Genomic DNA, 26,351 nt, shown 5'->3' on the forward strand with positions numbered 1-26,351 from the left:
ATATGGTAATGAGGCTATAATGAGGTCTGACGTTATGACAGTTGCTCCGCCCTGATTGATCCTTATAAGGAAATAGAGCTCAAAATAACTATTTACCGATGTTTGCAAGAACTTTTAACAAACGGCAATATTTCCATGTTTAAATTAATAAATATTAGTGATTTTCTCCTCTATAGAATGGCATGTTTTTAAAATAATTCTCTTTCTAATGTGCCGTTTGGCTGCATTCAGCTTCAGCCAAGCGCTTGCACTCGATGACACGGAATGTTGTTTACATCTAAAAACGTGACGACATCAGCTGAGATATGCAGTGGATTTAATTGCAATAATCAGACATTCTTTAAAGAAAATAGGGATAAGATAAGAGACAAGGCATTGCTTATCCCTATTACGAGAATATGAGGACATTATTACAGAAAATAATGGAAGAGTGAGACGATATCCGCCAGCTCCCTAGATCCATCACTGCAGTGCATTCAGCCCAGGTATGTATGCACAGTCATGTATGTGCATTATGTAGAAATGCTTTTGTTAAAATCGAAGAAAAAACGATTGCGAGTGTGTATGTGTTTATTTAGATGTATTATCACAGTCAATGAAAAACTAATGCAGTGTAGTGTGTGCCCCCCCCCCCTCTTCAAACAGCCCACATAAAGTTGATCACTTTGTTTTACTAGAAATTTAAAAATCTAATTGTACTGGCTTATTTTCTTTGAGACAACATGTGAAATATCATTGCTGCAATCAATGTGTTGACAATGATTTACTGAACATGTAATGTTGTTGTCTTTTTGGCATACATGTTACATAATGTAAAGAAAATATCATTTGTATCATTATGATGAAAACAAAGAACCTCCACTTTAGATCTATGGTTTTAAATTTTTAGAATTTCTTAATTAATGGGGAATAAAATATTTATTTTTTTTTAGTTTGATTTCATGTCAATTTTTAAGTCAATTAATTTCTGTAATTTATACATAATTATTTTTTTACTCATATAATATTTTTATTATTGTAGCAGTCAAGAGATCCAGGCTTGAAGTATAAATAAATACAAAATGCATCCATTTCTCCACAGGGTATGTACCCTTATAAAGCATTTCAGATTTTTTTAAACCATGCATGCGTGCATGATTAGGCCCATATTTATTTTTCATTTTGGTAAAGATAAAAGAATGTTTTTTTCATATTCTAATCATTTGTTCTCGTTAATGTCAGAGGTTTTAATTTCCCAGAAAAGTTTTGTAATACAACTGTTTCCATTTAACTTTTATATGAATTTGATAAATTCACTACATTATACAATATATCATGAATTGTTTTGTCAACTGTAAATTCATTTTATTTTACAATGACAATTGTATTTTATTTAGTAATCTCCTAGCAATAGCACATATAATGTGTTGCAGCTATTTCTAAAGAATACGACCAATGGAATCATTCATGATCAGGCAGCAAGTTAATCCATCATGTAAGGAAAATGGTATTCTCCATATTAGCTATAAACCAATTTACCATGCAATATTCCTGGCAAACAATAAAATATAACAGTAGAATTGCAAACATTTAATTATGCATACAATGCATGTTTCGATGCATTGATCTGAATTCAATTCAATTTTAACCACCAGTTTACTCTCAATAATGGTTTATAATTACTACATATATGTCCTGAATTTCTCATACATGTATTTTCAGAATTGATTTCATCCACAAGAACATGAAGTGATGGAAAAAATTTGCAGCTGCCCAGCATTCCTTGTACAGTCTATCTTAATTTGAAAAGCTGTTTATGAAATAAAATTTCTTCATGAAAATGATTTCACTTTTAAGTTTTTCATATACATGTACTTAACTGAACAGGTGTTGAAAAGACTATTAAGATTTGATAATCTTCACTTGCATATATTTGTGTGGTGCCAGGCTGTCAATGTCCAGCAAGATTTTTTTCTAGCATGTTCATTGTGTTAATTTGTTTTTCTTGATAAAAGTAGCTAAAAAGGAGATTAAAGGCTCCCCTTATTAATTCAAAACAAGAAAGAGGAGCACTATTTAATTCTGAAAGGAAGAGGGGATGGGGGTTGGCAAGTTTTCCCAAGTCATTATTTTTTTCATTTCTTTTCATGTTCATGTCAATGAAGGACAGGTCTACTAATATTTATTTCCAATAAGATGAAGGACAGATTATTTATTTTCATCCTTACTGAAAATTGTCTGACAAGCTAAAAAAAATTATAGGAGGGAGAACACTGGTCTGGGGCAGATCAAAAATTTTTTATTCTGTTTGGGACATTTATTTTCAACATTTTTTTAGATATAACCCCTCCCCCTCTTTTGGAATAAAATGGTAGTCCCTTTAACAAATACAGGAATTTGTATGTTTTCCGCTAAGTCTTAGTTCTTAAAACGTATGACTTAAGGTAAGGTTTGCGTTAACAGGGAGATAACTCTTGCGAATCACCAAAGCGTTTGAAACAGGCGACTTTAAACCAGCGATGCTAAGCATCTCGGTAACGAATTTCCTCTGTCATACTTGATGTTTGTTGTCACTTATTGTTAGGACTAAAAACAAAGGACGTTTTCAGGAGAAAGTCTTATAACAAATTAAAGCATAGGAATCTTAAAAGCCTTTGAGATTAGCGTGATGCATGTGGATGAACCAATAAAGGAGGACTTGTTTATTTTCGATACGGAATGTGGCAAGTTGTAGGCCATTCCGACCAGAAGAAAGTTATCGACGCATTGTGCTGTTGTGTGTTTCTCGCTTCACCACTACACTAAAATTTTAAGTGAGAATGGGAAGGAAAAAAGAAAAGACCTGAGAGTATCCTGTAAAGTATTATGCTTTATGCAGTCCGAACAGGGAAGAAAAGTCACGGTGCATTTGACCATGTCCAATGATGATGTTGACAGTTTGATTGTTGATAGTATTTTCATCAGGTAATTATTTAACTATTCATTTTACTGAAAGTTATGAATGATCTTCTGACTACAGATTTAAAAACGACGAATAAACGGTACAAGGATGTCAGGATGTGGCTAATATCCCAACATTGCCAAAAAATAAAAATGCATTCATTCAAGAAATTATGAAAAAAATCCTTGCTTTTTAGGCCTAATATTTGTAACATTATTGGAACAGGTATTCAATTGTTCAAGTTACCTTTTAAATGAGGTTTGATTTTAATTAATATCTCATTTTTTAATTAATACAAATTGTGCATGACAAGAACATTAATTTTCTTGATCAAGCATTTGCATTTCACTAATTCAATCTACATTTATAAATTGTACAATAATTTCATATTGATTCTTCATTGATTATATTGGAAATTTCATTTCATTGAGTGAATGAAATTCAGTCCAATTCCTTATGCTATTCCAAAAATGCAATTCCTTAAATGTTATTGTAAAAATGAACACATATGATTTCAGATCAATTGGGTCATTAATTGAAATAGATAAGAACAAAAAAAAAGTACTTCAGTGTTTCCTTAAAATATTTGTGCCATCAATCAAAGTAGAGGTCATCCCATATCAGCTCAAGAATATTAAAGAAAGTTGGATGGATCAAGCTAAGATGTTGAACCAGACATGGCAAAGTCAATGGAGATTTGGAAAAGAAATGATGATTTGTTGTACCCAATGCATATTTTTTATATGTCTATAGATTATAGAAAAAAATTTAATGTTTAACAGCATCCTTATCTACCTGGTAGTATATACATGCTGTTTTCAATATATTTAGAAAATACATGTATGTGTATGTGATGATTGCAGTGCATGCTCTGTTTGTCCATCTTTGAATTTGTTTTCAGTAAAATAAATGTATACATTAAGGTATTAATTGAAGGTTGCTTTTGTCTACACTTACAAGTAACAAGTTTCTTAAAAGGGTTATTTTGTAAAATTGCAAGGAAATTAATACACGAACAATTAAATTTAATATTTTTATTCATTAAATTTTGTTCTTACCAGGACCTAATATGCTCAAATAAGTATTTCTGAAAACTGATGAGTTTTGTAAATAAAGCTGCAGTGAACATTTAACAGTTTAAAATATGACACTTGGAAATTGAAAGGTAGTTAATTTAGTAGGAATGATAAGACCAGTTTAGTAATCAACTAAAATTAAAATCTTTCACAAATACATGTAGTTTATTTTAAAATTGTTTACATTTATAATCTTTTAATTTTTTTCTGTATTTTGATTTTAAAAAGGAGAAAAAATTGTTATATTTAAATTATTATTTCATGGATATCAAGGAGATATATCTATCACTGTAACATTGTTTCTTTTTCCCTGTTCTTGACAAATATTTATGACAGTGTTATGCCATTTTGCAGAATTTGCCTTTTCTCTGAAATCAGAAGTACTCTGTCAACTCATTAAAGTATGAATTGATGTCACTTAGAATTCATCTTTATTTTGTTCTGTCTGATATTTCAATTTAGATTCTCAGACTACCTAATCCAATGATTGAGCTAATGTCCATGAAGTGTAGAAATAGGCCATCTTTAAGATATGTTTGGTTGTCGGCCTCTCCAGACCGACTGACTAAAATGACCAGACTGAAATTTTTTTTTAATGCAGGGCCGTATTTTTTAGCTCACCTGAGCTGAAAGCTCAAGTGAGCTTTTCTGATCACCTGGTGTCCGTTTAAAGGGGAATTTAAATTGTTAAAATCAAGGACCAAGACCCCTTCCAAGGGGAGATAATCAAGAAAATACGAAAATAGGGTGGGGTCATTAAAAAATCTTCTTCTCAAGAACCACTGGGCCAGAAAAGCTGAAATTTATGTGGAAGCATCCTGGGGTAGTGTAGATATTAAATTGTTAAAATCATGACCCCCGGGGTTAGGGCGGGGCCACAATAGGGAATCCAAGTTTTACATAGAAATACATAGAACAAATCTTTAAAAATCTTCTTCTGAAGAACCACTGGGTGGAAAGCTGAAACTTATGTGGAAGCATCCGTGGGTAGTGTAGATATTAAATTGTTAAAATCATGACCCCCGGGGTTAGGCCGGGGCCACAATAGGGAATCCAAATTTTACATAGAAATATATAGAACAAATCTTTTAAAAATCTTCTTCTCAAGAACCACTGGGCCAGGAAAGCTGAAACTTATGTGGAAGCATCCTTGGGTAGTGTAGATATTAAATTGTAAAAATCATGACCCGCGGGGGTAGGGCGGGGCCACAATAGGGAATCCAATTTTAACCTAGAAATATATAGAATAGATCTTTAAAAATCTTCTTCTTAAGAACCACTGGGCCAGGAAAGCTGAAACTTATGTGGGAGCATCCTTGGGTAGTGTAGATATTAAATTGTTAAAATCATGACCCCCGGGGGTAGGGCGGGGCCACAATAGGGAATCCAAGTTTTACATAGAGATTTATTGAACAAATCTTTTAAAATCTTCTTTTCAAGAACCACTAGGCCAGGAAAGCTGAAACTTATGTGGAAGCATCCTTGAGTAGTGTAGATATTAAATTGTTAAAATCATGACCCTCGCGTAGGGTGGGGCCACAATGGGGAATCCAAGTTTTACATAGAAATATATATAGAACAAATCTTTTAAAAAGATCTGCATCACCCAAGTTACTCAGGTGAGCGATGTGGCCCATGGGCCTCTTGTTCTTTTTATTCCTCTTATTCCCCGTAAAGAAATGTTGTTGAAGATTTTCTCACCTACCGACCCAATAATTTTACCCTGAGTCAAGAGAGGGCAAACAAACATTACTTTCAAGATAGCATTTCTACTCTTCGAAGTAAAGAAATCATTTAATTATAAAAACAGCAGCTTCATGGATGCAATGCTTACAACATTTCACTCAAAAGATGGCATACATGTATAATGATAGTCACGAGACATAACTGAATAGAGATATTTTGCTACGAAGATGTCTAGAAATTACTACATGTTGGAATAACTAAATCAGCATAAGATCAAATTCAGAGGCTTTTAATTGGGTTAGTTGCAACATGTTCTGAAGTATGTTTATAAACATATACATGTACTTCTAAAGTGTTGCAGTATAATTCATGGACAATTTCATCAGAATATTCAGATGTAAAGATTGCCATAAATACTAGATTTCTTCCATGGAATAAATTTTTAGACCATCTTGTAGCACAGGAGGAGTTTTATTTTGAATATTTTTGGCCAAGTTTTGCTTAAAAACAATATCAAAAATACATTTAGTCTTTAACATTCACCATGACAAGGTGATATCAATGTTGTCTTTATAAGTGTAGAAAAAGCCTGATTTTTGTGTTCCGAACCCATAATATAGCCCCTGTTTCCATGGAAATAATATTGGGGACATACATATTTTTTTGGTTCAAATTATTTAAAATGATCAAATTCATAACTTCATGGAATTTGATGGAATCGGTAGATATGTAAAACGTTGATTTTTATATTTTTGTTGCCATGGCAACGGTTTCACTTTATCAAGGAAAATTGAAAAATCTTTTTTACCCAAATTTTCACATTTTTGATAATGGAAAATTAATAGTTTAAATAATAGAAGCATGAATTATACTAATTCAGGTCATTTTAATTATAAAAGTTTGATAATTAATAAAATAAATCAATTTTTTCAATGAAAATAATATTCGAGGTGAAATATGAAATACGTTAAATTTGGCGTCTTTTACTAAAAAAATGGGACGGGCAATATCTTTGAAAATCATATTAAATGATGAAGCTAATCTCCCTGAATAAATTGATATATGGCATGTGTGCATATTAAAAAAAATAAAAGTTGGAGGGAGACGCAAACCTTACCTTAAATCCCACAGGAGTTGAAGGTTTGAAAGAAAGCCATGATGATATAATCTTGTATGCGAAAAAAATATTTGTACACAAGTGTATGTACATTAGTGACAGAGGGGTATGGTTATCGAATTGATTATTGATGGAGGCTATCAATTGACAATTATAATTGAATATTCCCATTTTTATTAACAATCAGCGTTTTAGATTACATGCTGCGGCAAACTTTATACCTACATTTAGCTGCATGTGTGTTTACACAGATTCGAGGAAATGCGAAAGGTCTGAAAGACGTTTTATCATAACATACATAATTCACACATTGTATAGAGAACGAAGTCACAAAATAGAAAGTAATATCCAGTATTTTATGCAGACTGTTCGATTAAGTTAAAAAATCCCAGCGCATTCTGTAATTTAGGCCTAGTTATTTAAAATCTACGAGGTAAACTAACTTTATCAAGTACTCAAGAGTTATCTCCCATGCTGGGTCAACGATGCGTTTGATAACTATATTTAGACTGACTGTACCAAGATGTCAATTTTTAATCAAAATGTTCAAGGGCAAGGCGACAATCTAATAAGTTGGTTTATTCTAAATTATTCATTTTACTGTATAGTTTTCAAAAAGTGATGCTAATTTCTTTGTAATTCTTTAGGTAATTTATAATTTCCGATGATATTAGGAAAATACCCTATTTTTCATATACTACTGACTGTTTCAGGTGAATAACTTAAATGTATCGGAAAACCAACTGAATGAGCATCATTTTTGCGAAAGTATAGATACTTAGGGACAATTTAAAACACTGTACAGTTATTTGTTTGTTTGCCTTGCCCTTGAACTTTTTGGTTAAATTCAACATTTCATTTGTTGACCTAAAATCGGAGCCCACGTGACTTTAGAGGGTCACATGATCACAAAAATTCCTACTTTAATAGCGATGGACAAACTCTTCAAGATAACATAAAGCTTTTTTAACTAGAGTGTTTTGCTAAAAAATAAAATAGTTAAATATTAATTGTATTGTTTTCGGTGACTTTTTATAGAAAATGTTGCCTTAACTGTACTGCGTTATCAGCGTTCTTAAAAAATTCCAATTCAACATGTAATTATGTATGTAAATAGCTAGTGTTTAGTAGTTTAGTAGTAGTGCTAGTTGTTTTTGTTTCTCTTTTTCCTTTGTTATTATGACATTTTACTTTTTAACTTTTTTCTTCGTCCTGAGGAAGGGTCAGGGCGTCCCAAAAATTTGACAATTTAAATTGTTCGTGACGTTGGTCATTTTTAGTGCATATATATATATATATATATATATATATATATATATATATATATATATATATATATATATATATATATATATATATATATATATATATATATATATATATATATATATATATATATATATCGCACAGGGAAATTCACTTTTATAAGGACACTCACTTCCGCCCCAACCCGGGGTTGAACTCTCGACCTACGGAATCTGTCTCCTAGCAGTGCAGGAACAGCTCGTTAGACCGCTCGGCTATCTAGGCAAGTTATTAAAACTTGCTTTCGATGCCGATGGAATTCTCGCAACGCTGCCCTACACTACACGGTCATTGAAAATAGAAGTGAGATACAGTTATTTGGCCATTAGTTTTTAGAGGATTGTTCCCAATACATGTTGTGATGAAATTAGTTTGATTGATAAAGTACAATTTACAACAACTCTTAAACTAATATAACTGCCCTAAGTGAAGAAAAATTAATATAGAATGCACAGGGAAATTCACTTTTATAAGGACACTCACTTCCGCCCCAACCCGGGGTTGAACTCTCGACCTACCGAATTTGTCTCCTAGCAGTGCAGGAACAGCGCGTTAGACCGCTCGACTATCTAGGAAAGTTATTAAAACTTGCTTTCGATGCCGATGGAATTCTCACAACGCTGCCCTACACTACACGGTCATTGAGAATAGAAGTGAGATACAGTTATTTGGCCATTAGTTTTTAGAGGATTGTTACCAATACATGTTGTGATGAAATTAATTTTATTTATAAAGCATAATTTACAACAACTCTTTAACTAATATAACTGCCTTAAGTGAAGAACTATTAATATAGAAAGCACAGAGAAATTCACTTTTATAAGGATACTTTCTTCCGCCCCAACCCGGGGTTGAACTCTCGACCTACGAAATCTGTCTCCTAGCAGTACAGGAACAGCGCGTTAGACCACTCGGCTATCTAGGAAAGTTATTAAAACTTGCTTTCGATGCCGATGGAATTCTCACAACGCTGCCCTACACTACACGGTCATTGAGAATAGAAGTGAGATACAGTTATTTGGCCATTAGTTTTTAGAGGATTGTTACCAATACATGTTGTATGTATATATATATATATATATATATATATATATATATATATATATATATATATATATATATATATATATATATATATATATATATATATATATATATATATATATATACAGGGTGAAAAGTTTATTTCTGTTATCTTTGAAAAGGGAAAAAATTGAAACCGAAATATAAATAAAGAGATACTGATAAGTCCCGTAAACAACTTCCCAGTTCAAAAAATTTTCAAACTCTGGGGTGGGGCCAATATTCAACAGGGTCAATTTTCAACTTGTTGAGGTCATCAGGGATAAGAAAAAAAATTATCAATCTGTTGAAAAATGACCCTGGGTATAAATTCAACGACATTTGGTCTCAATTTTCAACGTTGAAAAAACACCTTTGGTTCAATATTCAACGTTTAAAAATGAACCTCGGGTCAGTTTCAATTCGGGTCAATATTCAACGTTACACCTTTAATAATAAACACATAAGCTATTTCTAAGATAATATATAATGCTTGCATATTTCAAAATCCAAGTATCGACTTTATCAAAAATGTTTCAAAGATCATATATAATTTTATCTGGAAGAAAAGAGATAGGATGAAAAGAAATACTCTAATTGTCAGTGGTAACAAGTTTCGGGCATCCAACTCAGAAATCGATATCGTCTTCACATGATTCTCTACCGTATCGAAATCGTTTATGCCACTAAAAGACAAGTGATCTTGATTCATTTTGATTCAATCGGGTTTGTTCAAATAATGCACCAAGGAGGTATATTGGGATCACAATGGACGATCAAAGTTAAACTTTGGAATATATGGGGCCATCCTTAAAACCTTCTTCTCAAGAATCACAGGGCCAGAAAAGATGAAATTCATGTGAAATCACCCTCAGGTTTGTTCAAGTTCTTCAAATTTGTTCTTCAATTTGTTCACCTCCAAACCATGGCTGAAATATTGCCGAATCGGTGTTATACGATATAAAAATTAATCAAAGTTGTTGAAGTCATAACTCACAGAAACCGGAGGATGAGGCCAAGAATAACACTACTATGATTTGTTAATATGGAAGTATCCTTAGGTACATGTAGTGTTGATCTAACTTTATTCAAATCATGACCCTTGTGGGTAGGGTGGGCCATTATGAGCAATAAAAGCTTATCATATCAATATATTGGAAAAATTTTCAAAAATCTTATTCTCGTAAAACAGCAAAGCCATGATTAGTTATATTAATATGGGATGTGGGGTGAGTTTTTACTAGGGATATATACTTATATATCTTTAAAAAATGTTGGGAAACAGCAAACCTATGATTAGTGATTTATTTATATGAAAATATTAGGGATGTCAAATCGGTCAATTTTTAATATTCGGTTACTCGGACGTTTTTCCGATTGAGTATCCGGGTACTCGGTAGGTAAAGGTGTAAATAAATATGAACAAGTAAACATTGTAAACTCTTGTAGAAATAAAACCACATGCTTTCATAGAAGGTTTACCCGTTAGTGTATCTCTGTTGTAACAACGAAGAGCACTTCGTGTCCGAAGATTAACATAGCATCGTTTATGTTCTATTTATTCATCAGATAAACACAAGAAATAAAATCATTAGGAAGTTCACAGATTTTTTGTTTCAAAAATTTATCTGCTCCGTATATTGTAATGAAATTCTTTGTTGCCTTTGACGTCCAGGCATTAATCAAACAGTTTATTGAACTTGATCAAGTTCGCCTAACAGAGCGGATTTACGGTTTTACATGTAGTACACTTTTCAAACATAGATTTTCTAGTATTACGGTATTTTGTAGTTTGGCGCAATGATGGACATATGTTTTTGTTAAGCCTTCGGCCTCAACCATTTGTATTGGCAGATAATCAAACACAACCATATCAACAATTGCACGGGCAATATCATCTGTCTCTTTTCCCGAGAATTTTTAAAAGACTTATTGCAGAATTGACAAGATTGTCCAATTTATAAAATGGTAATAGACTATAAACGATGTTCAGTGAAAACAAATAATTAAAGTTGATCAAAAATAAGGGTAGAAGACAGTCAAAGGTGAGAAAAGCCAGGTTACAGGTGCTTGGTCACGATAATTACGCAGGTAGGTTAAGGTTACAACCAAATATTCTACTTGCCTATATAATATGACGTCATAGTAAGCTATATGACATGACATTTAGAGATAACAATTTCTTATAATCGATATCTAAGATTGATTTGAGGTCGTAAAAATTAATAAAAATATGCAGAGGCATAATACAAACAGAATTTTGTAGTTTCTGGGTCTCTTTAGTTATCACAGGGGTTAAATTCCAAACCCGTGACGTCATAACTGTTGATCATGCAGTAGCAGAGTGAATGTGAAACGTAACGAGAATTCATGTAAACAAACACAAGAAATCGGAGTTTAAATCATTTAGAATGAATATCATGTGTAATTCATGTGGGAAAAAAGCTTATAAATAAGGTATGGTAATATACTTCAACGATTTCTTCGTAAAATTAAAGCAGTGACGTCGTGGTGAAGTGCTTCATGTAGTATAACGTTAAGTCCCATTGAAGTCTGTAGAATGCATATTTATAACAAAAGTTTTATGCTTGACTTTTCCGATTTATAAGTGTTACATAATTATAAAAAAGTCTTAATTCGCCGAATTCTGGTCCATGTGCTGCCTTAACATACCTGCGTACTGTATAAACACTGCCACGGGCGATAACGTTCATTTAGAGGAGTAGGAAACCCTAATTACTGTATGTACAAATGCAATGAGTATTTTACGTTTTAAAACAGATTGTTTAATGCATTAATAATTAAGCTAAGAAATATTCAAAAATATACATCCGAGTAACCGATTTTAGAATTCGATACTCGGACGTTCGATCGAGTACCCGGTTAACCGGGTACTCGTTGACATCCCTAGTAAATATTGGAAGCATCCACAAGCGCTTTAGATTCAGGTTTGTACAGTGATCCACGGGATAAGAATGTGGACACACTGAGATACTTAAGTTTTAAATGACATAATATGGGGAAAAAGTTATGTTTAATCAAGTTAACATTAAAGCATTCACATATAGAGATGATTCTTTTTTTTTCAAATCATGACTCGGGAGAGAGGTACAAATGCACAGAAATCTTTAATAAATCATCTTTTCAATAACGGCAAAGTCATACATGAACATGCAGGCTTAATTCATATGATGGGATCCTCAAGTAGTACATATGAAATATTCAAGTCCCCCATCCCTAGTAAACTTTTCATTACTGAGCTAATGTGTGGTTTTGGATAGCCCATGGGCTCAGGTGAGCTATGTTGCCCGTAGGCTTCTTGTTTCACAATCTAAATGACAACCCTCTTAAAGATATATTAAAGTTGCAAAAAGATTGCTTTTGTAATAAATATCCATTTATTTATTACTATAGAAGAAACCAGAAACGGAGAGTGACGAGTCTTTTTATAACAAATTAGAGAAGTGTTTACCCGAGGAGCACACACTGAAAGGTCTTATTTCGCACGCACGTTACTATGAAGTAGAATGTCCATAGGAAGGTTTGAATGAACACCAAGGAGAAATGATAGAAAATGTCAGAAAATGTATTGTTCGTGCTGCACGAAGCCTCTCTCATTGGGGTGAAAAAATACCATTAAAATGGACAATGTTTGAGCAGTTAATTAGAGAGAAAAAGGAGAAGGGGATGACAATTCTAAGCAGAAATAAACTTTTAAAAATGAAGGAATTTAAACCATTAAACGTAAAGGAAGTGGACGATATGCTAAGATATTTCAAAGAGATAGGTCTAATTATTTATTTTGCAGAAGAATTTCTAAAAGAAAATGCTATCAATGACGTTCAGTGGTTTGTAGATGCATTCAAAAATATTATAACTGATCCAACTCATGCTGAACCTTTTTGCGAAAGGGTCAAGGAATGGAAGATATTCATGGAAACTGGCAAGATATCTGATTTTACACTTGTCAAGATATGGGGAGAAAATTCTTCGTATGTTTCTCAGAAAGACATCATTGCACCCTACATGGAAAAACTTAGCTATAGTACGAACAGAGGAAGCTGCTGAAAAGGAAATTGGACCTGTTTACTTCATTCCTAGCATTAATAAAACTGAATTCACCAAAGAATGTATGGCGATAACGGAAAATGTCAACAAAACTCCCATATTAATATTTTCTTTCAAAACTTACATCCCTCATTTCTTTTTCTTTAGACTTGTAGCTTTATGCTTCTCTGTTTGGGAACCATTACGTGATGACCTACTCTGCAAAAACATTGCATTTTACAAAGATAAAGGTGGTGACCGAAACATTGCTATTGCAGTAAACAAAACCTCTATTCAGTTACAAGTGCTTACACCGGATAAAGCAATCCAGCTGACAAAAGACAAAATTAAACAGATCAGATCAAAGAGTGAGAGGATGATGAATGACATAACATCCACATTCCATCAACAAGTTCTCTTTGAAGTCGGATACACGTGTAAAGATATAAATATCACTGAGGAGGATGAAGATTTCTTTTTAAGTGAGAAAACAGTGGCAGAACTGACAACCAACAAAAGAATTTGCCCCCATCATGTACCCCCAACGAAGCATGAGAAACACGACATAGTTCGTGACAATTTGTTGTATTATTGGTACACGGTAAGGATTTTTAAAAATTAGATTAAAAAAAAAAACAAAACAAAAACAATGAGAAAATTTATTAATATGAGTTGATTGCATTCATTTCCTCAATGTTATCTATTAATTAATTATTTTTTTTTATAATATTAGTTCAAAAATAATTTCTTATGCTTTTTTCAAATTATTTAATTTCATTTTAGGGCACTGAATAACGTACTAGAAGCAGCGTTCATTGTTTCAAAGCAATTTTAGCATCTCCAGAAATCAAGAAAGTGGATTACTCTGAACATTTTGCGCAACAACCTATTATTTTTCCATACTTATTATTGACTAATGATAGTGTATGTACATAAATTTTAACTTGTGTAGTCACGAAAAGATTGAAAAAAATTTACTAAGGACTGATCCTCCGTTGACCTTCTTTTTAAGAAGAGATGAGATTGATACTGAAGAAATATCACTGAGTAATTCAAATTATTTTTTTACATGTATCATTGTATAAACAAATCTTTTTCTTTTTTTTTTTTTTTTGCTTTTTGCTATCAATGTAGTATATATCCTCCGCTCTTATTCTGACCCTGTCAACGTTTTTGTTATAACAAAAAAAATATTCTTCGATGAATGAGCAAATAATGATAGAGTATTTGAAACAAACGAACGCAAAATACCTAATGTTTTTTTAATTGAGTTGATTTTCCTGACAATATATTCAATGAAAGATATTTTAATTGGCAATTTAAATAATACAATGTCCAACCTAACAAAGAAAAAAATGAAAAATGAAACTTTTTCAGCAAAATAAATGTTTTTATCCACTTTAAGCTTATAATAACGAACTAATATGTCTTTTTACTATACATGTGATCATAATAAAGTACACTTATTCTCAAAGCCTTTGAAAATTTATGTTCAAACATATTCAAAATTATACTGATATCAAATAATCTTAAATACATTATAAAATACATAATCTAACATACATTTTATTTCACCGAGAAATTCCAATTCCTCTATTATAGTTTTTTGTTGCACCCCCCCCCCCCCTGGTTCTGTAATTTCCATTCATATTTTAATTACTCATATGTTAATAATAAAAACATGAATTCGTATACAATTAACATGTATATTTTATTGTATATTTATATAAATACATGATTGTGTACTATAATTAGCTTGTTGATTGTGTCAAGATTTTTTAACATTTTTTGTTTCCTTGTGTGTTTCTTCTCATACTTTCTATAGTTATCATGTAGTACATTTTGAATTCACTTGTTGAAGGTAAATGCAAATTTTACAAATTAAAGAATAGAAAGGTTTTGGCGGGAATTGCCTCCAACTAGTAAATTAAACATTTACAAGATACTATTCAAGTGGTAAAATGTATTAATTTACACAAATATTTCTTACATTTATTGTCCTCCGTGTGATAGAAAAAAAGGCTTAGTCCGTGAATAAATATAAATGAATGATAACAGAATAATTTCACTGGACACAATTAGGAAGTGTGACACAAAGTGAAAACATAAAAATAATTAAATTAATTAGATATTAAGTTTAAATAAAAACAATAATCTTATCTTGATCAATTTAAATTTCAAATGGGAAATATACAAACTTGCACATTATTTCCCGATCAGAAAAAAATCTTTGTATTTACTGTGATGAGATTCATTATTCATGGGGGATTTAATTTTCATTGTTTTTGAGATAAATGTACGAAAATAACTGCAAATTCTTGAATCATGACTCATTTTAATCATGAAATGTATTTTTACAAACATTACTTCATTCAAAGAATCAATTTCTCACGTAACCAGAACTTTTCTTCACAAAAGCATGTGATTTAACAGTGGTATAGTCTAAACAAGATACCTCTATGCCACAATGTTCACAAGATTAATAATTCTATTTTCGGGGGTCCATTTTATTCCATATTGAAAGGTCAATCTCAATTTATCTTGCAAACTACTTGCCTCAATTCATCAATTTTTCTTTTCTAAATTCTAAATTCAAGAAAAAGACTTCTTGATGTTAAATCAAAACAACGACGACCTAATGCCTTGCTTTCAAGGCGGCTGCATGTGTCCCATTCTGGTGATGAACTCCAGTAGATACATCTGTAGTCTGACGTCAATGCTCTTGTTGGTGACATAGAACCCCGGAACTCCCGCCTTCTCCAACATGACCTGCTGATCCATCACTTTCTGATCTAGCTCCATGATTATCTTTATGTCCTTCTTCTTCACCTCTTCTTCACACCTCTTCTCCATTGTCTGAAAAAGGGAAATCATAAGATGCTAAAGTCTAAATTTATGATGACTAAGATTTGAAATGAACATCAGAAATATGTAATATAGTAAAGATTGACTGCAATCAATGTTCATTTTATTGTCAATTGGAAAAGTCTAAAAATAAGATATATTACTAGGAAAAGACGTTAAAAGTAATGTAACAACCAAGTTCTGTGATAAACGTGATGACTTTAACGTTACAATCGTCAACTTCCCAATATCCCATACTTCTGCAACAATCTACCCTTGTCACCTGCATATGAAGTTTATATCTCTAGGTTGACGCGATATGGAAGAGCATACTCTACTTATGAATATTTTCGAAAATGATGTAAGTAATTGACAAATTGAAAGGCTGCAATGGCGTCGAACAAGAAAGATAGTAATTGCAAAGGATCTGAAGATACGTCAAGTAAGTGACTCGGGTAACATACAGTCATGTAATTATAATAAAATAAAAAGAAGTTTTAATACAAATACAGTCGGGGGCCTTATGTCCTGGTCCGAATGAAGTAGTGTTCGGATTGACCAGACATCGTCAGAAATGTTCGCACTCAATATCAAAACTATTTTATAATTTCTTTTCAATCAGTCGAAGACATGCATGTGTATGATAGGTTACGTAAATTTATGTATTATTTGTTATAATTGCCATTGTCAGGGTGTTATTCTACAGTATACATGTGGTTATTGCATTTAAAACCACGACTATATTGTTACAAGTACGATCGCGTTATCATAGGAAACGGTAAACAGAGGTAATGGATAAATAACAGTAATACTGGTCAATATTATGGGTTGTTCGGATAAAATTGGATTGAAGATTGTAATGTAAAGCTACACTGTAAGATTAAGAAATTCAATCTTTATAGTCCTGTAAGATTCGTGCTTATTTTGTAATTATTTTACCGTCTTGAAGGTTGTTTGTATTACAGTATTGAATCGGTCCCAAAAATGTGATTCATGTCATTCGACGCACTCTCTCTGTAGAAATTCATCCCCAACAACCATAACGTTTTTAGTGTAAAATTTATATACAATATCGTAGTTTTGTAGTAGATTAATTTAAGATACAAATTGACATAATTTTATATTCAAGCTATTAATTATCGTGAGCGTTTTCAAAGAAATTGGTTTACAGCTGTTGCTACTTTTCTATTGCGGATGCTTGTTGATCCACTGACACATTCGATTGTGTAAATCTGACCGATCATTAGATGATGCCCGAGCTTCGCTCCACGCCATAAAAAGTAGCAAGAATATCAAGAGTCTGGTTTAATGTCATTATTTAGTAAGTTCTATGGTCGAAAGAAGGAGCTTGTTAACAGGAGCTTGTTTACAAATACAATCTATCCGAGAGCTTCCCTAGGATGCTTCCATATAAGTTTCAGCTTCTCTGGGCTAGTTATTTGTAAGTGAATGATTTTTTAATGACCACACCACATTCAGTTGTTTCAGAAATAATTTTTTCACCCATGGTATGATAATAACACAAATTATCTAACTCAGAAACACAGCCAGTACCCCCTCCTCAGAAACGCACTAATGTAAAATTTAAGAGGAAATGAATTACACTCGTCAATGATCACCGAGGTTAGACTCATTCACACAGCCGATATTAAGGTTATTTATAAGCAAATAAAAGTTCACTTACAGGAAAATATTTTCCTTCCTATTGTACGGGAACTAGATATATTAAAAAATGTTAAAATTTCATGTAACATGTCGATAACATTTTCACTTTTCAAGTATTCCCACATTTCTGCCGAATGTCAATCAAAAGCGCCCTCGTTCTTTACAATTTTATCAGTATCCTTCAGCATATGACTGTTAAACACATTCTCTGTAAAATTTACGTGTTCTTTTTAAAATATATTTTCAATAGATTTTGAAAATATTTCAAAATGATATGTTATCGCATAGCAGATTTCTTTTAGCGGAGTGCTAGTTTTAGCATATTTTGATGTTTTGATAGTAGCCCGCAAAATTTTAATCGCTAAAGTATTTAGTACCCTTTTTAGTGTTCACATGAAAGGAGTAGAAACCCTGTGTCTGCTAAAATTAATTAGGCCAAAATTGTTGGTATACCTTTGAGATGGAAAAATTACACATCCACCAACAAAACACACAATGCGGTATATTTTTGAAAAATTCTTTTGATTAAAGATATGTAATGAGGCTTTTCATCACATAAATATAATGTATCTTATAAAATTATTTTTTTTACCCTAAGCATCTTATTTGGAAATATTTTATTTCATTAAAAATACATAGTGAAAAAAACTTATCTAAACGATGTAAAAAAAAACAAAACAAACTAATAACGACCACTCAATGCTGAAATCAATACTTTATTGAGATATCGGAAAAATCTGTGAAAAAAAGTTACGGCATTCATTAATTAAGGTGAAATATATAACTACAAAACTGATATTACTAACTTCGAAGTTAGTATTTATCCCCTATTAATTAGCTTTACATTCTGTATAGGTAAACTTTCCATCTTTTTAATCTTTTTAAACATATAACTTGACTCTAAATTGATTCTCTTAATAGATGTCACATTTTCAAATTCTTTATACTGAATAATAATTCAGTCTTCAAACGAAGACAAAAAGTACATAATAAAGTTAATCGACGGACGACGCACAAGTTGGTGAAATAAGAGTAATACGTCATCTGAGTGGCTCAAAAATGATCCAAAATTAACCTTTATGCATTACCATATATCATACTAGTAATGAAGCCTTGTCGCTAAGAAAATGAATTCATTTTATTTTACTTTATTTTACACCATCACCTTTTTTTGAAAAATAAAAAAAATCAAACTTGCAAGTTTTGTGTTATTAGACTAATTCTATTTGAATATTATAACAGAATACTTTTTAAATTTTGTCATCCATTTAAAAATCAAAGTACTCAGAAGTACAGAGACCCGGGCTCATTTACAGAGTAGAATGGATTTCGTACATGAATCACGTTTATATTCTGATGAAAAAATATTTCAAAACTATCAATATAAATGATACATGTAAGACACTGACAGTGAGTTTTTCAATCCTAATACAACGGTCCGATTTTGTCAGAATCAGAATTAATCTGGTAGCGCAGCTGAATGTAAACAAACAGGCCAGTCTGGTTCTCTCTCCTGCTTTACCTCGTACGTGTAGAGAACTACGGTGACACTGATTATCAAAAATCCTTACGCTATTGAACTATGTTCTTTGACTTATGAAGGTTTCAAAGTTATTACTTCCAATGTTTATTTTATATAGATAAAACTTCGTTTTATTTTTGTTGCTTCATTTAGCGTTTGTATTATCTCAAAAGCGGTTGCGAGTAAGAACTATATTTCTGCACGTAACTTTAAAATGGCGACTAAGGGGTCAACATCCTGCCTTGAACAGGATCACATAAGCCGGCAATTGTTCTTTGAGCAATAAGCCCGACTAAAAATGTTGAGAACGCCTATCATTTGCACGATTGCATATGGTACATTCAAACATGGTGTTATTTAACCTTCTGTCATTGATAACGAGAGAGTAGTGCTATCATTTGAAAATAAAATATAAATATTGACGTACAAATGTATGCTCATCTACATGTATATTTTTATAAAAATTATATTTTTTTATTGCTTGAAGCTGAAAATGATATTTAGTTGTACTTTCAAATTTTATCATTCCGCAACCGTAGCATTTTAGCTAGTAGTTAATGTATATCAATGAATCAAAGCCGTTTTAGTTTTATCTTTAAAGTTCACGGTCAATAAGTGATAAATTGTCTGATTCAATATCAGGATAGTAGGTGTTGCACTGACATGTTTTACATTTACTGTAATAAATAATAAACGTTATTTAAATGTGAACTAAGGAAAATTCCTGTACGAAAAGCGAGCGATAAGGAATGAAGTAAGTAAAGTTATTTCAAAACAACTTTCTCTTATATTTTTTACAACCTTTGAATTTAATCCGTAGGAAATAACACGTATTTCTAATCGACTTTCGCTTTAAAAGTCAATGCATTGAAGGAAATAGCGTATTGTAATGAGATTTGTTTCAAAAGGGGATGTTAGTTTGTTGTTAAACATCTTACTTGAGAATTTTTCACTTATATGGGGACGCCGCCCCGAGAGGAAAGGACTGACTCCTTACTCCTCGACTATAGAGAAGACGCTCCTCGACTGTAGCCACGCCTAATTAGGACTGCTTTATTCATTTTCAAATTATTTTGTGATTATTATATACGTAAAGTGCCTTGACATAAATGCATTGCACAATGATTTTGCATGAGAAACCATAAGTTCAAACAAGAGAAATTATCATAAGAAAATATTTAGTAAATATAATTGTCGCATATCTGTTGTGATATTCTTTGATCTTTCTGTGGTGATATATCCCACATCACATATGCAATAATACTTTCCACACCCCTTCATATATCACTGCAGAAGGCAGAAATAGGGCCATGAGAAAAAAACTGATTTTATTTCACATAAGTTCATTACTACAAAAAATGAACATGTTAAGCTATATTTAGCCTTTAACTAAATTAACATACATTATTTAACTCGGTTGAAAGTTTCCAGTCGTTCAAAAGATTAATCTATTTTGAAATTTTGAAAGTTACGGTAAATCTGCAAAACTTTTTATCGTTAAACTCTTTGATATTTGCTTCAGAATCCGTGATTTCATATTTGCCGAGTGCCTGGATCAAAAATAAATAGTCAAAATCTTCAAACTAGGTTAAAAAGTCGAAGTCAAATGACTAAGAACGTCCGACATGTTGGAGAGCTATTTTGAAATGAATTTTAAGTTAATGACACGCTGAACATTTTTTTTATTAAATTTTGACACTCTCAATGAAATTGACTTCATCAGACATGCGACAAGTTGCTTACAGGAGCGCCCTCGATTTCCACGCCCCATGAAAACGATATAATCAATACTACTCGGCTTGTAACCTATACTTTGTGAATGTACATATGTATTTCACAAAAGTTTTTAAAAAATATTTTTACAGGTTCTTCTATGGATAGGATGGGAATGATATATTTTTGATATAAAACAATCATGCAGACTTTGTTATAAAAAAGTACATTAAATTCAACTTCTATTACGTCTCTAGCTCGAGCAATCAGATAGGAGGATATTTCGGATGAACGCATGCTCCTCTTTCACGGAAGGGGCTTCTGGAAAATCTACTGTTGATAGATATTACGATAAAAATTTTGTTTTGTCATACAAAAGTATACGTAGATATGATCAGAATGAACAAAAAAATACAGTAGCTCAGGTTTTATAAAACAAATACTGCTACACGTGTATTTTAAAATTTGTATCCAATGCATTGCTTTTCTGATCTACCTTCATAGGTCTTTTCTACAGGGCTTGGATGTTTCAGAGCTTGCTAGAAAGACCCTAGAATTTGCAAATGTTTAAAAACATTAATACACTTAAATATTTTTAAAAAGACAATAGGTTCCTAGGTAATATATTTTTTTGAAACATTGTCTTTCAAGTAAAGTTATTTTTACAAGTTAACTCTCAAAAAATGAGGTACCTTACCGGGCATTTGTGCTAGTTACCATGGGGTGGTGCTGCTTATAAAATCCTTTTGGATATAACATGCAGAAATTTAAAAAACGCTACGTTATGTATTTTTTTTAAACAATTTTAAATAAGATAACCTACATGTATTATAAAATATTTTTTTGTAAATTATTTACTCAGCTCTATGACATACAACACAGAAATCCTATGATATTAAGCCTGATTTTCACATTATTGAATCTTTAATGAATTGATTACAGTTTATATGACAACTTTTCACCACATAGTTTCAATGTGAGAAACTGGAAAACAAGGGCTATTCGAGACACTGAATTATAAATGAATGGTAAAGAATCAGTAAACTAAAGTGAAATAAGCTGCTGTTTAACTTGTTAGAAATGCTAAATAAATATTTACTGAAAATTACAGCAACTTATGTTCGTTTTATTGGCATGTTAGCAGGTGTATTTCAAGAAAAATGATTAATATAATGAGTATCAAAAAATGGGTACTGTCCTTGTTGACAATGGATTACAACAACCAATGTACTTATCCACGTTTGTCTGAAATTCATACAGAAAATGAAAATTGAATCCATTGCTTTAAATCTTCAAAACAAATATTTTCACTAAGATACACTTGGCAAAAACAGCCAAGGTATGAAAAGGGAAAGAATTAAGAGAGCACACAAACCATTTTGTAAGCTATTTTCTTTAAACGTTACTGGTCTTGTTGTGCAAAATCTAATTTGGGGAGGCAGTTCAATTTCTGGAGCAGACTAAAAGCCAAATTTTTGCAAAAAATCTTAAGATTTTTGAGAGGAAGGAACCAGAATCACGAATCCACTATATTAGATTTATTCATAACAGCGTCCGAATCCAATGTCATAATAAGTAAAGGGGTTTGGGGGATAACGACAAAGCTAATTTTTCACACCAACTATATTCGCCAGATTTTTCACCATTTGATTTGGTTCACTTTCAAAATTGAAAAAAAACTTTAAGAAAGGAGAAACGAGTATTGGAAATCATAGGATCTGCCATATCGCAGTGTACATGTATAAAGGGCCATACTCAAAAGGATGTTCTAAATCAATCAGAAATAGGGGAAAAATATTTCAGATATGTACTTTAATTAAGATAGAATATTTAATATTAAAGTAAAATCATTACGCAGCACAGTTAAGGTTACAGTAAGGAGGCGGGGCCTAATTTGTACGGGAAATGTTTACTATGACGTCACACATAATATAAGGTATTCAAATTACCAGAAAATGAAATTATCTGCTATTTCAAACAGCTGGATAGCTGTATACTACATACAAACTTACTATCACATGTAGTTTTGTTGTTTCTTAAATCCCACACAACAGTATACAAGAAACATATATTGACGCAAGCGTCAAAAATCGGCCGCAAATCAATTAATTGTTCCTTTTATGAAGCATCTAAAGACTGAAATGGTGATGTAGATCTGTTTTTAAACACCCAATTTTATGTTAACGCCCCCAAAATCTACCTGATTCAAGATCAATAATTCACCGCCTGTGAATCATTAAAAAAACAATAGCTTCTGATTTGATTGACAGGTAAGCTACCTGTGCCTCCTGATAATCTGAGTTTGCATGTTTTAAGAGCCAGTCCGCGAGAAAACCATGCAAAATTAAAAAAATCGTCCAAATGGAAGGTTGCAACTTGAGAATTTTGAGTGGCTTAAAATTTTCTACATAACGGTAGAAGTCAGAATATCCACAAAAAAATGTCGAACCCAGCATCTATTTTTAGTAACAGCTCATTTGCATATTTGTCGAAAATCACACAAAATTTAATGGAAAATGTATACAAATTGATCAAGTCAAAAAGTTACCTTTTGTCATCAGTTTATTTTCAAATTTTGTTTTATTTTCAAAGTCATGGTCCAATTAACACAATTAATGAGGAAAAACTTAATTCAAATGAATATTTTATTTTTTACACATCTATTTATAGATCATAAATAAATGAGTATGATTTTTTAGCCATTTTTAGATGCTCGTTTCTCTCAAGACCAAGGTTGAAATTAAATCAAATTAATTGTTACTTTAGGAATGATCTAAGGTCAACTCTGTATTAAAATATTGAGCTTGGGAAATAATATCTACATGCTGTAAATTAACTTTGAAATACCATATTTTGCTACAATTTCACATATTTTAAATAACAGTCTTTTGTCATATTTTTGGATTATTTCTATGATGTTTAAAGAAAAATAGAAGATTCTTAATCTAATATATTTTTTAGAAGAGGAATAACTGATTTGGACACGTCATATAACTTTCCTCTGCTTATTTTACCCCCTTGTTACCAATTTCCTGGAGTTAAATTGTTATCTCCCCTTGTTGGAACTCTTTTGTATTATTGGGTAAAAAGTGACAGGTATGTCAATATGGACAGAAGAAAATCATGTATGATCATTTTTTCTTCACCTTGGGAGTTATTGTGGAGCATTATTGCATAATGAAAGAGGGAAAACTTATTTTAAGATATTTGAATGTAAAAAATAACAATTTAGCTTGAATTAACAAATACATGTAACAGGCCCATGGAAGCAATTTCAGTGTGGGGGAGGGGGGACAACCTACATTATCAACTATTAAAAAATACAAAGAATTCCATAGAAAGTAAAAAAAAATAATAAAAGGCCATCAGATGTTTTTTTTTTATTTGGGGCATATACATGTAGTAGGTATGTTTTCTATGGGGTTCTGTCCTCGGGGAATCTACGTGTATTTCATGGTAATTAACAGATACAAAATTTTTCTAACAAGTACAATATAATAGGAAAATAAGGAAATTAAATCAAATAATAAGTTAAATAACATATTTTTAATCAAAATATACATTTGATATTTTGTTTAAGGCACCTGGCCCCGTTCAAGTTCAAGATCATTTTTATTCACTCAAACCATGTCAGGTGCATGAGGACAATGAAGAATATTTACAATATATAAATTCAGGTCAGAGGACAAGTATATGATATACATAATCAGAATATGAAAAAGAAAAGAAAAACACTTAAGAAACATGTAATAATGAAATATTAAGCGAGGGATCGAAAAATCATGGAGGAATGACTAACTAAAATCATATATTTCAATATAAACGCACGTAGTTTTCTTAGTGTCTTAGAAACTTGTCTTGTCATCATTTGAGAAAATATAAGAATACAAACAGGTATTTGATTGCATACTCTCAACAAATTCAAAAATAATTTGTAATTTCAATCTACACGTAAATTGTTTAGGTTTCATAAATTTAGTGTGTTTTTGAGTTAACCAAACACCGTCGTTCCTAAAAATATTTTTAATTTTACATTACATACTTTAAACTACTGTGTTACGTAACATTCATATATTGAATGAATGAACTCAGACCTCACATTAAAAATCATCAGCTCGAAAGAAGATGCCACCAATTTAGGTACCCCACCGATATACCGTAGGACCCTCCACGATAAATATTCGCAAAATTATTCGTAGGAGGGTACTACCCCCCCCCCCCCCAAGAAAATATGAGTCGTTACTGCAGCCAAAACTTTGCTAGTTTGCAGTACATAGTGGTAAAAATTTAACACTGACTATAAACATGATAAAAGACTGTGTAGTGGACAGTATATAGGGAACTTATACTGCATCGCCAGTGAGCTAGCTTTTCTGATGATGCGGTAGAGTCTCCCTCCAGGCAAGTTAAGCAACGGCGAGCCTGTTTAACCCTTGGATGGGTGACCCCTTCACGTTGCAAAATATGTGGCAGCGTATTGCCTCTGGGTGTCTGGTGTCCTGCTTCAGGAAGTCTTAGAGCTAGGACTTTCTGTCCATATACAGACTTCGTGTCTGTGGACGGCAGGGGTTGCCGTATCTGAAGTCAGGTTCCGATCTGCTTCAGAAAGCTCTAAGACTAGGACTTTGTGTCCAGGTACGGACTTCGTGTCCGGGAACGGCATTGGTTGCCGTAGCTGAAGAGGCCCAAATACTCAGAGAGAACTCATGCTAAGCTTCGGGTCGAAGCACATGTAGCCGACAGTATATAGGGAATGTATGCTGCCCCGCCATTGATAAGAGTAAACTCCAGCATCTTTCATTTTCTTAAACTCCTTTATGGAGCTTTTTGTATAAATCCACTGTCAGTATTTTCATAAGATTGTACCAATTTAAAATTGGCATAAAGCAAACAACTAGCTGCAGAACTGTAGCTCTCCGAAAAAACATATATTGATAGACCGGAGAGCTACAGTGCCACCCATTGAAAAAACTGTATATTTATTGCGCATAAAAAATGCGCTGTTTCTCGATTATTTCTCCGTGTTCTTAAAACTGTCATCTCAAATTTCACAGGTGCTTGAGGACAGGACACCCCCCCCCCCCTTCGATAGGCTTTTTTTTATCATAAGATATCTTTCATTGCCATATTTGTGATAAGATCTATACCAGCAAATCGAAAAATTACCTAAAACAAACGTTCTATTAAATCTACCCTACATTCTCTATATGAAAATCATATAGAGAGGGTAGATATTATAAAATGTAAGTTTAAGCAAATTTTCTGAATTGATAGGATAGATTATATCACAAATGTGTCATCCATATATAATTTATGTGAAAAAAGTCTAACAGGCCCGGGGGTCTATATTGGGGGGGGGGGGGGGTTCCTGTCCTCAAGCACCTTTGATTTAAA

General features: G+C 32.2%; 2 protein-coding genes and 1 long non-coding RNA gene across 3 annotated transcripts; 2 read left to right on the forward strand and 1 right to left on the reverse strand.

Moving 5' to 3' along the window:
• Window positions 1–284: 284 nt before the first annotated feature.
• LOC134275688 (uncharacterized) lies at window positions 285–1,818 on the forward strand. The gene is made up of 4 exons (XR_009993880.1): window positions 285–485; window positions 1,022–1,082; window positions 1,413–1,486; window positions 1,702–1,818. It is a non-coding gene; the product is annotated as an uncharacterized LOC134275688 (long non-coding RNA).
• A 10,471-nt stretch (window positions 1,819–12,289) lies between these two features.
• Window positions 12,290–14,193, forward strand: LOC134275689 (uncharacterized). The gene is made up of 2 exons (XM_062757950.1): window positions 12,290–13,814; window positions 13,997–14,193. The coding sequence occupies exons 1-2, from the start codon at window positions 13,056–13,058 to the stop codon at window positions 14,006–14,008; spliced, it is 771 nt and encodes a 256-aa protein (XP_062613934.1). The 5' UTR covers window positions 12,290–13,055; the 3' UTR covers window positions 14,009–14,193.
• Window positions 14,194–15,862: 1,669 nt separating this feature from the next.
• On the reverse strand, window positions 15,863–25,620 carry LOC134275690 (protein DGCR6-like). The gene is made up of 2 exons (XM_062757951.1): window positions 25,504–25,620; window positions 15,863–16,069 (listed from the first exon to the last, which is right to left on the reverse strand). The coding sequence occupies exons 1-2, from the start codon at window positions 25,618–25,620 to the stop codon at window positions 15,863–15,865; spliced, it is 324 nt and encodes a 107-aa protein (XP_062613935.1).
• Between the last annotated feature and the right edge of the window lie 731 nt (window positions 25,621–26,351).

Source organism: Saccostrea cucullata, unplaced genomic scaffold (genome assembly GCF_032062105.1).
Source record: "Saccostrea cucullata isolate Sc308-1 unplaced genomic scaffold, CSIRO_AGI_Scuc_v1 ctg1005, whole genome shotgun sequence".
Taxonomy (NCBI): domain Eukaryota; kingdom Metazoa; phylum Mollusca; class Bivalvia; order Ostreida; family Ostreidae; genus Saccostrea; species Saccostrea cuccullata.